The sequence below is a fragment of the Marmota monax genome, unplaced genomic scaffold, assembly GCF_021218885.2.
Source record: "Marmota monax isolate L192 unplaced genomic scaffold, Marmota_monax_Labrador192_F-V1.1 WCK01_AAM20220418_F8-fsc00021, whole genome shotgun sequence".
Classification (NCBI taxonomy): Eukaryota; Metazoa; Chordata; class Mammalia; order Rodentia; family Sciuridae; genus Marmota; species Marmota monax.
The window spans coordinates 22,246,052-22,260,750 of NW_026695228.1; the positions used below are offsets into that span (position 1 = coordinate 22,246,052).

The 14,699-nt window shown below is 39.7% G+C and overlaps 1 protein-coding gene and 1 pseudogene across 1 annotated transcript; both read right to left on the reverse strand.

The window, feature by feature from the left end:
* Window positions 1-1,848: 1,848 nt before the first annotated feature.
* On the reverse strand, window positions 1,849-4,476 carry LOC124087647 (zinc finger protein 709-like; annotated as a pseudogene).
* LOC124088156 (zinc finger protein 709-like) lies at window positions 1,849-14,398 on the reverse strand. The gene is made up of 4 exons (XM_046437615.2): window positions 14,260-14,398; window positions 6,748-6,874; window positions 6,482-6,539; window positions 1,849-5,762 (listed from the first exon to the last, which is right to left on the reverse strand). The coding sequence occupies exons 1-4, from the start codon at window positions 14,260-14,262 to the stop codon at window positions 4,523-4,525; spliced, it is 1,428 nt and encodes a 475-aa protein (XP_046293571.1). The 5' UTR covers window positions 14,263-14,398; the 3' UTR covers window positions 1,849-4,522.
* Window positions 14,399-14,699: the final 301 nt, after the last annotated feature.

The following is a 14,699-nucleotide window of genomic DNA, read 5'->3' on the forward strand; positions in this document are numbered from 1 at the left end:
CCACACCAGCAATAAAAACTGAAATTTTATGGCAGCAATGTTCTGTAAAGAGTAAAAAGGAAAAAATGTAAATACTTGACATGGCTCAAACAGGCCCCAGCCTCACCCAAGGTCACAAAGACCCCCCATTCAGAAGGCCAAACATATTCCCAAACTCCAGTGCCAGCTGACCACTGAAATGAGCCTGCAGGTCACTCACTTGCTTCACACCAACACTGATGAGTTCAATGACACAGATAGTGAATACAGTACATTTTTTAATATAAAACAAAATCCAAGATACATTATATGGATTTTAAAAACTGACAATTATTCCTCTGAAAGTAGAAAGATGTCATCAAACTATTATTTTCATATTAACAAACTGATAAAAGGAACAACTAACCAGATGTGAATTCTTCCCTTCCCCTCTGCTTTCTTGGGAAACTCTCTTCACTTAACCACCCCACTACTGACTGATCCAGCCAAATATTTTTCTGATAAAAATCAGAAGCATAATAAATATATCTCTATCAAAAAAAGTCAAGCTGACCCTAAGTGTAATGTCCCTGAGGCTCTCACTGCCTCAAAGTAAATGACCTTTTTAAAATGATCTTACAGGGTTGGGGATGTGGCTCAAGCGGTAGCGCGCTCGCCTGGCATGCACTCGGCCCGGGTTCGATCCTCAGCACCACATACAAACAAAGATGTTGTGTCTGCCGAGAACTAAAAATAAATAAATAAATAAAATAAAATGATCTTACAAAGCTGGATGCTGGGGTGCATGTCTGTAATCCCAGCAGGTCAGGATTTTTGAGGCAGGAAGATCTTGAGTTCAAAGTCAACTTCAACAACTTTGTGAGGCCTTATGTAATTTAGAAACCCTGTCTCAAAAAAAGGGGGGGGGCCTGGGTATATGGCTACATGATTAAGCACTCCTGGGTTAAATCCCCAGTACTCCCCCTACCCCCAAAATAACTAGGGTCTTAATCTGATAGACTTAAATACTATCTTATCTCATAACTGGGAAATTTTTAAAAATTTATTTTGGAAGTCAAGTCATAGATTCCTTCTCTCCCAGACTTTTGTAAAATATTTCTAATTCATCTTGAAGCAAATAGATTGCCTTTGGCCTAACAAGATCAGGCACATTGGGATGTGATATAAAGTAGAGTATAAATGTATTTGCTTTCTTTTGTTTTCAAACTCTTCCCTGCCCCTAGTAAAATGTCTCTTAATAAGCTGGGCTGAGTGGCACAAGTCTAAAATCCCAGTTTCCTGGGAGGCTAAGGCAGGAGGATGGCAAATAAGACATTAGGCAGGGCAACTTAGACACTTTATCAAAATAAAATCAAGGATATAGCTGAATAGTACTCAGAAAGTGTGGGGCCCTGAGTGAAAAAAAAAGGGGAAAAAGTCTCTGAGTCATGAACTAGTCTGGAGGGCTGACACAGCAATCTGATTCTGCTTGGCCTTGAACTATAAGAAATGTTGTGGGGCTGGGGATGTGGCTCAAGTGGTAGTGTGCTTGCCTGGCATGGGTGTGGCCCGGGTTCGATCCTCAGCACAAACAAAGATGTTTCTACCAAAAACTAAAAAATAAATATTAAAATTCTCTTTCTCTCTCTCACTCTCTCTCTCAAAAAAAAAAAAAATGTGAAGATGATAGCTGTAATTAATTCAATATGGAAGTCTAACAAAATTGCTCTCCCACTAAAGAATTTCATTTTTCTCAGTAGTAAATCGGTATTACAAAGTACTCTATCACAAAGTTTTCAATAAATATTTTTGAAAGAAAAAGCTAATATATGTTAATCTGCAATTTGTTAGAAAATATTTAAGAAACTGTAAAAAAGTAATGCACAGAAATCTGGTTTGAAGAAAATATACATTTATTGCTATATCATGGGCATGGACAAATATGTGAGTGAATTTCACCATTATGTATAATTATAATGCGCCAGTAATATGGGAAAGATATAACATCCAACTGTGAAAAATATAAAATCCATGTACAATTGTCATTTTCCCCTGAAAAGAAACATACACATGAATACATATGCATATCTCTGAGTACATATATAAATAAAAGGGTATGCATAACCCATTATGTGAGGCCAGTCAGAAATTTACAACAATGAACAAAACCTCCTTCTTCCCTGGCCCATTAACCATAAGTATTTAAAAACTACATACAAATGAAGCCTAATTGCACCTTAGAAATACACATTGATGGGGCTCAGGTCAATATGTTAGAAGGCTCACTACCTGATTTGATCAAAAACACACTACCTATTAAACTCAGATAGAATAGCCTGAACAAAACTCACAGAAGTATTTCACCTGAATCTTTTGTTTACAAGAATCGAAATTAGAATCACGCAGTGCAGCCAGGCAAGGTGGCACAGGCCTGTAATCCCAGCGGCTCTGGAAGCTCAGGCAGGAGGACCCTGAGTTCAAAGCCAGGCTCAGCAACAGTGAGGTGGTAAAGCAACTCAGTAAGACCCTGTCTCTAAATAAAATACAAAACAGGGCTGGAAATGTGGATCAGTGGTCAAGTGCCCCTGAGTTCAATCCGTGGTACCCCTCACCACCCAAAACACACACACACACACATGCGTGCACACACACACACAGTGCAGAGATCTACTTGAAGAATAAATTACTAGTGAACACAATATAAAACTTGTGGGAAATCTCCAGGTAGTACATTTTCTGCAGACTTCTAAAGAAATTATTTTGCATCAAGCTCTTCATACTCAATACATTTTAGGATTCTGCTACAGGAGGAATTTTCATAGGCCTCTGAAACTATGTTACAACTGACAACTCCTTTCTAAGAATTTTTCACAATCACAGGGTTTTGATTTACTGTGATTTCTTACATGTGAACCAAATGGAGATCATTGCAAATCTCTTCTATTATAGACTCCACTGCATACCGTGTTCATTTATATAGGTACACTGAACCAATTTGACGAGTTCCCCAGATCCTTTGCAATAATACAAGATATTGCAACTGCATTCTCGTGTTTGCTAACAAGTTCACATGATAATAAAGACTTCCTGGGCTGGGGTTGGGGCTCAGCCGTAATGCACTTGCCTGGCATGTGGTTTCTATTTTCAGCATTGCATATAAATAAATTAAATAAAAGTCTATCTACAACTAAAAAAAAAAAATTTTTTTTAAAGAGACTTCCCACTTTTTCTGTATTCTGGGTTACTTTCCAGTGTGTTCTTTCATGTACTTGAAAGAATCGGAGAATAAAGGCTTTCCCACATTGTTGACATCCTTAAGGTTCCTCCTCACTGTGAAGTTTTTCATATTATCAAAGGGAACTGTAAACAGCAAAAGCTTTCTCATACTGCTTGCACTCATGGAGTTTCTCTCAAGTGTGAGTCCCTTGATGTTTGAGAAGGTAACTGGATGGGGTAAAGGCTTCATGACTTTCTTTACACAGTTTCTCTCCAGTGTGCATTCTTTCATGTATTTTAGCCGGTGCATGAATTTCTGAAGGCTTTCCCACACTGCTCACAAGCATGTTTTCATGCCACTGTGAATTCTTTTATGTTTGCTGAGGGAACTGGGCTCCCCATAGGCTTTGCCACATTGCTTGCATACATAGGGTTTTTCTCCAGTGTGCCTTATTTCATGTATTCTGAGTAAACAGGAATGAAGAAAAGCTTTCCCACATTGTTCACATGTATAGAGGCTTCTCTCCACTGTGAATTCGTTCATGTTTTCTAAAGGAGCGGGAAGAACTATAGCCTTTTCCACATTGCTTACACACATAAGGTTTCTCTCTATTGTGTGTTATTTCATGTATTTGAAGGGACCTGGGGAGATTAAATGTTTTCCCACATTGTTTACATGTATAGGGTTTCTCTTCACTGTGAATTCATTCATGCTTTCTACAGGAGCTGGAAGAACTAAAGCCTTTTCCACATTGCTTACATACATAGGGTTTCTCCCCATTGTGTGTTATTTCATGCATTTGAAGGGATTTGGGGGAAATGAAACACTTTCCCACACTGTTTACATGTATATGGTTTCTCTCCACTGTGAATTTGTTCATGGAATTTAATGTAATAGGAAGAACTAAAGGCTTTTCCACATTGCTTACATATGTAGGATTTCTTTCCACTATGCATTTGTTCATGCATTCCAAGGGCACTGACAAAAGTGAAGGATTTCCCACATTGTTTACATATATAGGGTTTCTCTCCACTGTGAATTTGCTCATGGGTCTTTATGTAACTAGAACTAAAGCCTTTTCCACACTGCTTACACACATAAGGTTTCTCACCACTATGAATTCGTTCATGTTTTTTCATGTGGCTGGAAGAATTAAAGCCTGTTCCACATTGCCTACATATATAGGGTATCTTTCCACTGTGAATTTGCTCATGAATTTGAAGGGAACTGAGAAAAGGAAAGGATTTCCCACACTGTTTACATTTATAAGGTTTCTGTCCACTATGAATTCGTTCATGTTTTCATGTGGCTAGAAGAACTAAAGCCTTTTCCACATTGCTTACACGCCTAGGGTTTCTCTCCAGTGTGCATTATTTCATGTCTTTTGACTAAATAAGAATGACTGAACGCTTTCCCACATTCATTACATGTATAGGGTTTCTCTTCATTGTGAATTTGTTCATGTGTTTTCAGGCGGCTGGAAGTACTAAAGCCTTTTCCACATTGTTTACATACATAGAGCTTTTCTCCAGTATGTTTTTTTTCATGTATTCTGAGTGAATCAGAACGACTGAAAGCTTTCCCACATTGTTTACATGTATAGGGCTTCACTGCACTATGAATTTGTTCATGTCTTTTGAGGTACCTGGAAGAAATAAAGGCTTTCCCACACTGCTTACATGCATAGGGTTTCTCTCCACTGTGAATTCGTTCATGGATTTTAAAGAAAAAGGAAGTACTAAAGCCTTTCCCACATTGCTTACATACATAGGATTTCTTTCCACTGTGAATTTGTTTGTGAATTTGAAGAGAACTGAGAAAAGTAAAGGATTTCCCACATTGTTTGCAGTTATAAGGTTTCTCTCCACTGTGAATTCGTTCATGGATTTTAATGTAGCTTGAAGAACTAAAGGCTTTTCCACAGTGCTTACACACATGGGGTTTCTTGCCACTGTGAATCTGTTCATGTCTTTTCATGTCACTAGAGGAACCAAAGCTTTTTCCACATTGCTTACACACATACAGTTTCTCTCCACTGTGAATTCTTTCATGGATTTTAAAGAAAAAGAAAGTTCTAAAGCCTTTTCCACATTGCTTACATATATAAGGTTTCTTTTCACTGTGAATTTGTTTGTGCGTACGAAGAGAACCGATAAAAGTAAAGGATTTTCCACATTGTTTACATATATAAGGTTTCTCTCCATTGTGAATTCGTTCATGGATTTTAATGTAGCTGGTAGAACTAAAGGCTTTTCCACAGTGCTTACACACATGGGGTTTCTCTCCTGTGTGAGTTCTTGCATGCTTCTGAAAACATTGGGGATCATGTAAGGCTTTCCCATGTTCCTTATATTTATATGGCTTCTTTCCATGTTCCAGATATTCTTGTGCTTTGTGTCCAGTGTGAGCTGTTAGGGGCACAGCTAGGGATGGATCAGCATTGAGGACATCTCCACACACATGGTGTTCACTAGGTTTTACTCCAGAAGAACTTCTCTTGTTTATGTGAGGATTTATGATCTGGCTGAGGATTTTTCCACATTGACTATCTTCTTTCTGTTCACAGAGTCTCTCTAACACTTGACTTCTGCAAAGAATGAAAAGCACAATACGAATGATTTTGTTTATTAATGATTTACCAGAAGAATTGGTTTTATTCTGTGTAAGCTTTATTACTGAGCTACGTTACAGTTCTTTTTAAAAAAAAAATTTTTTTTTTTTCAGATAAGTTCTCAGGAAGTTGCTCATGCCTCACTAAAGTGTTGAGGCTGGCCTCCCTCTTGTGATCTCCTGCCACATCTTTCCAAGTTGCTAGGATTATGGGTGTGCACTACCATCCAGCTCAGTTTTCTTAATACCTCTTTTCCAAGTATTTGGTTAACCTTGAAGATGTTTATCGAATGTAGTTACAATTAAGCACTACTTATATGAAATGCATAGAACAAAATTCAGATTGGATATTGTGATATTTGCAAATATATAGAAAGTTATCTTCAAAATGGGTCCCATTTGAGGCCAATTTCATACATTTCTAATAATTTGTGTATGGAACAGACTTTGTATATAATAAACTATTAGAAAGTGTCACTTATGATATCAAGTCAGTGTTCTAGATGGTGCCTATTCTGGAACATAATGGATTTTGAGTTTTCTAATTATGGATGCTCAATCTGTATGTACTGTTTAAGAAAACAGAGATAAAATCAACTTGAACCTTGGCATATATCATTTCCTTCTTTTCATGATTTTTTATAAGTTATTCCAAGATTTGTGAGGGATACTGCCTTCTCTAGTGAGTTCAATTACCTTAGATTTCCCTTGGAATTGTAGTGATCATCGATGGCCTGATTTTTCCATTGTTTTCCTAAAATGCAGACCCAGAAACATCATTATGACTCATCTCAACATTGCATAAAAGCTATTAGAGTCTTGCTGATCTGATGTATACTGTCACCATGCCAGTATATTCACCAAAATATGGGTTTTCCATATTCTAGATCATGGAACAGAACTGTTAAGCAAGTGATACCTGTTCTCTGATTGACTTAGTGAGGAAACTATGTCACCCTTACCTATAGTGGTCAGGTTCCAGAAGGTTTCCTGCATCACATCTCTGAAGAGCTTCTTCTGGGAAGGAACCAGCAGAGCCCACTCCTCCAGGGTGAAGTTCACAGCCACATCCTCAAAGGTCACTGGCTCCTGAAATATCCCACAGGTATTCCCAGGAGGAAAGTGAGACACACAGCACTGGAGACCTGCACTCACTTTGTGAGAATTTCATATGATAGTATGTCCTCCCAATACTCCATCTTACTCTCCAGCAAGGCTCACATCCTCTCACACTGAAATTCTGATGCTGGATCACATCTACTGGTAGAGAAAAAGGGAGAACAAGAACACTAGCTGTGCTGCTGGGTCTCTCCAATTCTCTTTGTACGTGGGTCTCTAGCACTTCTCACAACAAAGTCCAACTATGTACTGTACTTAATAGTAGCTGTTCTGAGACAGCATATTCTTAGAAATGCTTGAGAAAAAACTTTGTTGGTATCTGGGAACTACTGTTGGAATGGACCTAAGTAGCTTAACTGCAAGGAGGGAACTGGGATTCTCAAGCAGGTTATCCCAACAAAATGCGGACTGTTAAAGTCCTGTTGGTCCTCTATGTGTTTACAATGTTCTGACATGCTCGTCACAGGATGCCTATCTCATCAGCCTCCCAAATACACTCTGGATGATGAATCTCTAGTAAACTGGCCTGTTAGATCAGATCTAAAACCTTTTCTACAACTCCTTATTTAGGGAATTCAGTACATCCTTTGGGATTGCACTAAGGGACCAGCACTGGAAGCCTGTATGTTAGTTCCTGTATGTCAACCAGAATAAAAATAAATAAGATTCATGAAGGATAATTCATGAATAGGTAATCATTAACAATTTTCTTGTAGAATGTCAAAACCTAATACAATAAGGTAAAAAGAGGTACATGTCCTTAGAAAGATTCAGTGTCATCAAGATGTCACCTCTCACATAGACCTATAAAATTGCAAAATACCAATAACAAAACCTTTTCCTAAAAAAGCAAAAAGTAATGTATGCCAGGTGTAGTGGCACATGCCTATAATCTCAGCGACTTGGACTTAGTGAGACCCTGTCTCAAATTTGTAAAAAAATAAGTAAAATAGATAGATTTTTAAAAATGGATAGTGATATTGCTCAGTGCATTAGGGCCTCCGTCATCATTCCACAAAATAAAAGGACGAAAAAAAAAAAGAAGAAAGGAATGAATGAAGGGAGGAAATAAAAGGAAAAAAATAGTTTATAAATCTTCTAGGCATAATAAATATCTAATATCTAAACTCATTGGAATAATAAAGTGATCAATTGACTAATAAACACAAAACATTTTGAAGTCACACTATTTGGAAAAGTACACTATTAACAAAAAGATTAACAAATGATGAAAAAGAAAAGAGCACTCATGTGCCCATATGTGAACAGAAAACTGATTCATGACACAGCAGCATTGAACAACAGTGGGAGACATTCCAATCTTTCTAATAACCAGTCAGGGACCAAAAGGTATCTATTTACCTGGACATGCCATGTATTCCTCTCTATTTCAAGCATGAAATTCAAACCACACATTGAAACCATAACACAATACTGGAATAATTTGAGAAGCCACAAATACTTTTTTTTTTAAACTTTATTTAGTTGTCAATGGATCTTTATTTTGCTTTTCATTTATATGCGGTGCTGAGAATCAAACCCAGTGCCTCACACATGTAGGGCAAGTGCTGCTCTATCACCGAGCTACAACCCCAACCCATACAAATAGCTTTTAAGGGCTGAGGATATAGCTCAGTTGGTAGAGTGCTTGCCTCGCATACACTAGGCCCTGGGTTCAAATTTCTAGCATCACACACACACACACACACACACACAAAAAAAAAAAAACAGTTAAACAAATACAAATACCTTTAAACATAGAAAATAGTGTTTCCTAATTTAAAAAAAATAATAATAATTTCTAAAAAAATAAGCGGAGCGATTTAAATCTATGAAAGTAGAGGAAAGCAAAAAGCAAACAACAAAGTTCAAAAATTTTTGCAATACATGGCATGAAAAAGTACTGGTGTGCTCTAAGGCATCATGGCATACACCTATAACCACAGCTACTTGGGAGGATCCCAAGTTCCAGGGAAGCCTGGGTAACTTAGGGAGACGCTGATGAAAAAGGAAAAAGGGCTGGAGACGTAGGCCAGTTTTAGAGCAGTTGCCTAGCAATGTGCAAGGCCTTGGGTTCAATCCCCACTACCCACCGCCACAAACACACACATGATTAATATGCAGAACAAAAATTAATGAATACATGATTAAAGACACACTAAACATTTTAACTCAATGTAAAACATCATAAAGAGATCTGTGTCCATGTGTGAGGAAAAAGCCAAATAAATATAATTACTGAAGATCCTAGTGAAACAACAAAGGTTTATACATGAATAGAGAATAAAATGATGCACTCCACTAACACTATAGTTTCAATTTTACCATCAACTTCATACCAGGAGCTGAAATCAAATTTAACCCCATCAAATATTTCTGCTCAAACACTGAAAGAAGAGACTGTGATTCATATAGATACCCATTAGAGTCTTTAAATGTTCATATATCTATAACAACAACAAAAATCTAAGAATAATGAAGAGGCAGGTGAGGGGGAACATGCTTGTAATCATAAGCACTTGGGAATCTGAGGCAGGATAATATTTTGTAAATTATTATTTTTTTTAATTGCAAGTTGAAAGCCAGCCTCAGCAACTTGGGAGGCTCTAAGCAACTGAGCAAGTTCCTGTCTCTAAATAAAACATAAAAAAAAAAAAAAAAAAAAAAGGCCAGGTGCAGTAGAACACACCTATAATCCTAGTGGCTTGAAAACCTGAGACAGGAAAATTGAAAGTTCAAAACCAGCTTCAGTGAAGCAACTCAGTGAGACCCTGTCTCTAAATAAAATACAAAATAGGGCTGGGGATGTGGCTCAGTGGTTGAGTGCCCTGAGTTCAATCCCTGATATCAAGAAAGAAAAAGAAAGAAAGAAAAAAAGACTAGGGATGTTGCCCAGTAGTTAAATGCCCCTGGGTTCAGTCCCCAGTATAATAGTAATAAAGAAGAGGGAAATAGGGCTTATTAATAGGAAAAAAATAGAGAAAAGCCATTTCTGAGAAACCTCAGAATTTGAACTTAGTCAACAAAGACATTCACTAGGCAAGGTGGTACACTCCTGTAATCCCACTGAATCAGTAGGCTAAGGCAGAAGGCAACTCAGCAAGACCCTAACGCTAAACAAAAGTAAAAAAAGGGCTGGAGATATAGCTATGTGATAAAGTTTTAATCCTCTCTACTACCAAACAAAAAATCAACCAACCAAACAAAAAAACAACATATAATAATTTGCAGGTTCCCATTGTAACAACATATATGAAACCATCACTATAGGTGTTCCAGAGCACCCTGGAGCAAGGAGAACAAAGAATCAACTAAGATGAAGTTAGATGATTGAAATTATACAGTCTGGAGGAGGAAAAGAACAAAAAATAAAATTCAGAGACTTTTCACCAGTGTATCTCCTCGGTGTGCCTTATGAAAAGAAGTCCTCTAGAGGAAGCAAGAAGCTATAGGAACAGTGATCACATAAAGTAAAACAAACAGAAAGTACTTACAAATATGCCATGTTTTAATCCAACTACATCAATAATCACTTTAAATGTAAATGTTCTGCAGACAGGCTGGCAGAAAACAACACCCAACCTTGTGTACTTTATGAGGGGAAAAAAAAAAAACAGTTTTTAACTATCAAGAAATCAGGTCAAGAGTCAAAACTTCAGTTACATAGGAGAAATAAATTTAAGAAATATGTTATGATGACTAGAGGTAAGATCATTGTATTGTACTCTGAGAAATCATTAGAGAATTAGGTTTAAAGTGCTCTCATTCCACAAAAGATATGTATGTGAAGCAATGTATTTGGTAATTAACTCAATCATCTTGGGTTATCTCTGCTATCACCACCACCATGTTTAATTGAGGCAGCTTCCACCTTGGGACACCAATCTGGGCCTGGAAGCCCAACATCAAGGTACCTATAGTCTCCCAATCCCAATCCCCAAGTGCTTGCAGCTATGTGGTGGGCCCTTCTCTCTCAATGCCTGGTCCTGATCTGCCTGCTCTCCATGACAGGCACACAGGTCCCAGTGCTCAGCCCTCAGCACCTCTAGAGAGAGAAGTTCTTGATTGGGAAGTAGAAAGGGAGGGAGTGAGGGAGACACAGTTAAGAGACTAAATTAGAGACCAAGAATTGTAGGGTCCACAAGCAATATAAGGGCCTAAGACCAGGCTCCCACATACCATGGGTGGACCCCAAAGGAGATTCCTGAGGTGCAGTCTTCCAACAGAGACTGACAATTGCTATACCCCTCATCCAGGTGTTCCACCTCCAAGACTAACCCTTCCTCCCTAGTAACCTTCAATATCCTGAGGGTGGAGATACTAGCAAACTCCAGACAACCCCAACTATTGGATGAGAAAGGAAGCAGGGAAGATATTGAACTCCAACAGAAACAATCAATTATCCTTTGAAAAATTTTTTTCTTTCTTTTCCTGCCCTCTCATCCCCAACATTTGTAAAACCAAGTACTTTTTTAGAGAGAGAGAGAGAGAGAGATTTTATATATTTATTTTCGGTGGGCACGACATCTTTATTTTATTTTTATGTGGTGCTGAGGATGGAACCCAGTGCCCCGCACATGCCAGGAGAGAACGCTACAGCTTGAGCCACATCCCCAGCCCACCAAGTACTTTTATTTTTACCTTTATTTTCTCTTTTCTCCTAACAGCCAGCTTCTTTTGATTTCTCTTTCACACTTCCTATGATTTAACCCCTCCATATTCTCACCTCCTATCTCATTAACATCTCATCCTACCCGCTCCCAGTTCTGTTCGTGCACCATTAGAAACTGTCCACTCTTTCACAAACCTACTGTTTATGTTGTAGATGATAATCAAATACACCATTTCTGTTTACTGCGACAAAACTGACAAAACTGTAAACGTCTTAATAGGAGCTTTTGGTTTAAGGATGCATATTGTTTACATTGGGTGCTGCTAATATTGATCATTATAAGAAACAACTAAACTGGGGGTGGTGGCACCCCTCTATAATCCCAGCGGGATTAGGGGGCTGAGGCAGGAGAATCACAAGTTAAAAGCCAGCCTCAGCAAAAGTGAGGCAAAGAGCAACTCAATCAGACCCTGTCTCTAAATAAAATACAAAATAGGGCTGAAGATGTGGCTCAGTGGTCCAGTGCCCCTGAGTTCAATCCCTAGTCCCCAAAAATAAAAAATACAAAAATATTTTTAAAAAAACAACAAAATAAACAAATAAAGAAAGAACTTGTGAGAATGTCCTGGTTTTCAGTCCAAGCACATGAGAAGGGAGAGAGAAGACACAGTTTTTATAAATAAAGACAAAAAAGTCTTCAATAGAGCCTGAGGATAGCTCAGTGGTACAGCACCTGCCTAGCACTTGTAAGGCCCTGGCTTTGATCCCCAGCACTGCAAAAATAAATAAAAAAGATAAAAGAAAAAATCCTCAACAAATAATAGCAAATTTATATTTGCTATTATATAACTATAATATAAACAAAATGATCCAAAACCCAAGTAGGAATTGTTATAAGTATTTTTTAAAAATACGTAGTTCTTAATGAGCCTTTACTTCATTTATATGAACATGGTGCTAAGAATCAAACCACGTGCCTCACACATGCTAGGCAAGCATCTCCCACTGAGCCACAACCCCAGCCCCTACTATAACTATTTAAGAATGACCACACATTTAAAAGTCAACTCATGGGGCTGAGGTTGTGGCTCAGCAATAAAAGAGCTCGCCTAACATGTGTGAGGCCCTGGGTTCGATCATCAGCATCACATATAAATATATAAAATAAATGGTTAATGTGGATTAAAAAAAAAAAGAAGTCAACTCATGTAATTAATCACCTCAACAAGCTAAACAACAAAAGAGGGGCTGGAGTCATGGCTCAGTGGTAGAGTACTCGCCTAGTGTGTGTGAGGCATTGGGTTCGATTCTCAGCACTACATATAAATAAATAAATAAAGGTTCACCGACAATTAAAAAAATTAAAAAAATAAAAATAAACAACAAAAGAGAAGGATCAAATCATTAGGTACAGAGAAAGCATAAGAAATAATAACTACAGGGATTGAGACTGAGAAGAAACAAATAAAAAATAAATCTTCACATGTGACATTATCGTCTATCTACAAAATCCCAAAGAACCAACAAAAATCCTGGAATTAATACCGGGGTTTGCAAGGTTGTAAAAAACACACGACCTTAACATGCAAAAATCCATCATTTCTCTGTATATCAAATATAAAAAAATCAATTTCAAATAAAAACGACACTATTGATACAGAACAAAAACATGGAAAAGAGAGGAACAATTTCACAAAAATGAAAGATCATCTAATAAGAACACATTTTTTTAAAATTTTTAAATTGATAAAGAAAATGAAGGATCACTTAAGAAAAACACTCAAGGTCGGAGGTAATCAATCAAAACAAGATACCTCTTAGTGGTTCGGGAGGCTGAGGCAGAAGGATCTCAAGTTCAAAGCCAGCCTTGGCAACTTAGTGAGATTGTGTCTCAAAATAAAAATAAAAAGGGCTGGGATGTGGCTCAGTAGTAAAGTATCGGGGATTGATCAAAAAAAAAAAAAAAAAAGCGCGCAGGGGTGGGGTGGGGTGCGGGGCTGGGGATATGGCTGAGTGGTTAAGGACCCCGGGTTCAAGGAGGATAACAAACAAAAACAAAACCCACCCAAGGCTCACGTCAGGGTGAAACGTCCTAGATCTAAGACGATGCTGCCACCCTCCATCCTCCCTTCATCCGCCACCTTCTTTGTACTCCCCTTTGCTCCCCTCTAGAAAGAAGTCCTTTCTGCCAACCACTGAGGGGTCTGCAGACTTCACAGCTGGGCTTCCCTGCTTTGCGGTTCTCGTAAATGCATCGGTGCCTTCCTCGATCCGCATTTTCTAAACCAATGTCCAGCGGGCGCTGATTTCCAGTCAGGGGGCCCTGGCAGAAGGGTCCACAGATCTGTCCGCCTCCTGCCCCCACAAGCCCCGAGGCTGAGGGTCAGTCGCGGATTTGGGGACCGGCTTCCCCAGGTTTGCAGACTTCGGAGTAACCAGGGGACCCCGAGGAGCAGGGGGGCTGGGACGCGCACACCTCCCTCCCAGGCCCCGCCTCGCCCGCGGCGGGAGTCTCCCCGCGACCCTCCCGCCGCCACCGCAGAGGGGTGACGCGGGGCTGGGCGGCCGCGCTGCCCACAGACCGCTCCGGCCGGCAAAGCGCCGCGCAGGACCCGGGGCCTGGCCGGACTCCGACCGCAGTCGCCGCAGCTGCCGCCGGAGGCCCGGGTCCCTCCACAGCGACTCACCCGTCCCCTTCACCGCGACCCGCTCCCCTTGCGGGATCGGCGCCCTCCACACTCACCATTGCCCGCCTTCTGCGGTTCCCGGGGTTGCCTCGGCCTGCAGAGGGTGGAGGTCACAGCGAGGAGGCTCGGCCACTTAGAAGTTCTCTTCACAACACATGTGACACACCTACTATGGTGGCTCCAGGAAGGAAGCTGTTCAAAAGTGGAAAGTTTCCGCCCTCTTCCAGCTGCGCTCCTGATTGGACAGATCCTGTGCCCCCCCTATCTCCCGTCTCTGATTGGCTAGTGTTCCAGGACCCGCCCCCGAACCCTGAGTGACAGCAGAAGAAAACCTCCCTCCTGGCTGAATGGAATCCAAGAGATGGTTTCCAGCTCCAGCCCTTCCCAGCCTGAGCTTCTTCCCAGGGCCTGGATCTGAGCTAACGGGAGGGATAATTGCATGGATCCATTTAGGTCCACCCTCCCAGGTCTGGAAACACCTATAAAAGATAAATAT

What these genes read in the sequence shown, in the direction of transcription:
- LOC124088156 (XM_046437615.2), bottom strand. An exon ending in CTGGAACCTGACCACTATAG is followed by an intron (nt 6,540 to 6,747) that starts GTAAGGGTGACA and finishes TCTGCATTTTAG; the next exon opens with GAAAACAATGGAAAAATCAG. An exon ending in AATTCCAAGGGAAATCTAAG is followed by an intron (nt 5,763 to 6,481) that starts GTAATTGAACTC and finishes CATTCTTTGCAG; the next exon opens with AAGTCAAGTGTTAGAGAGAC.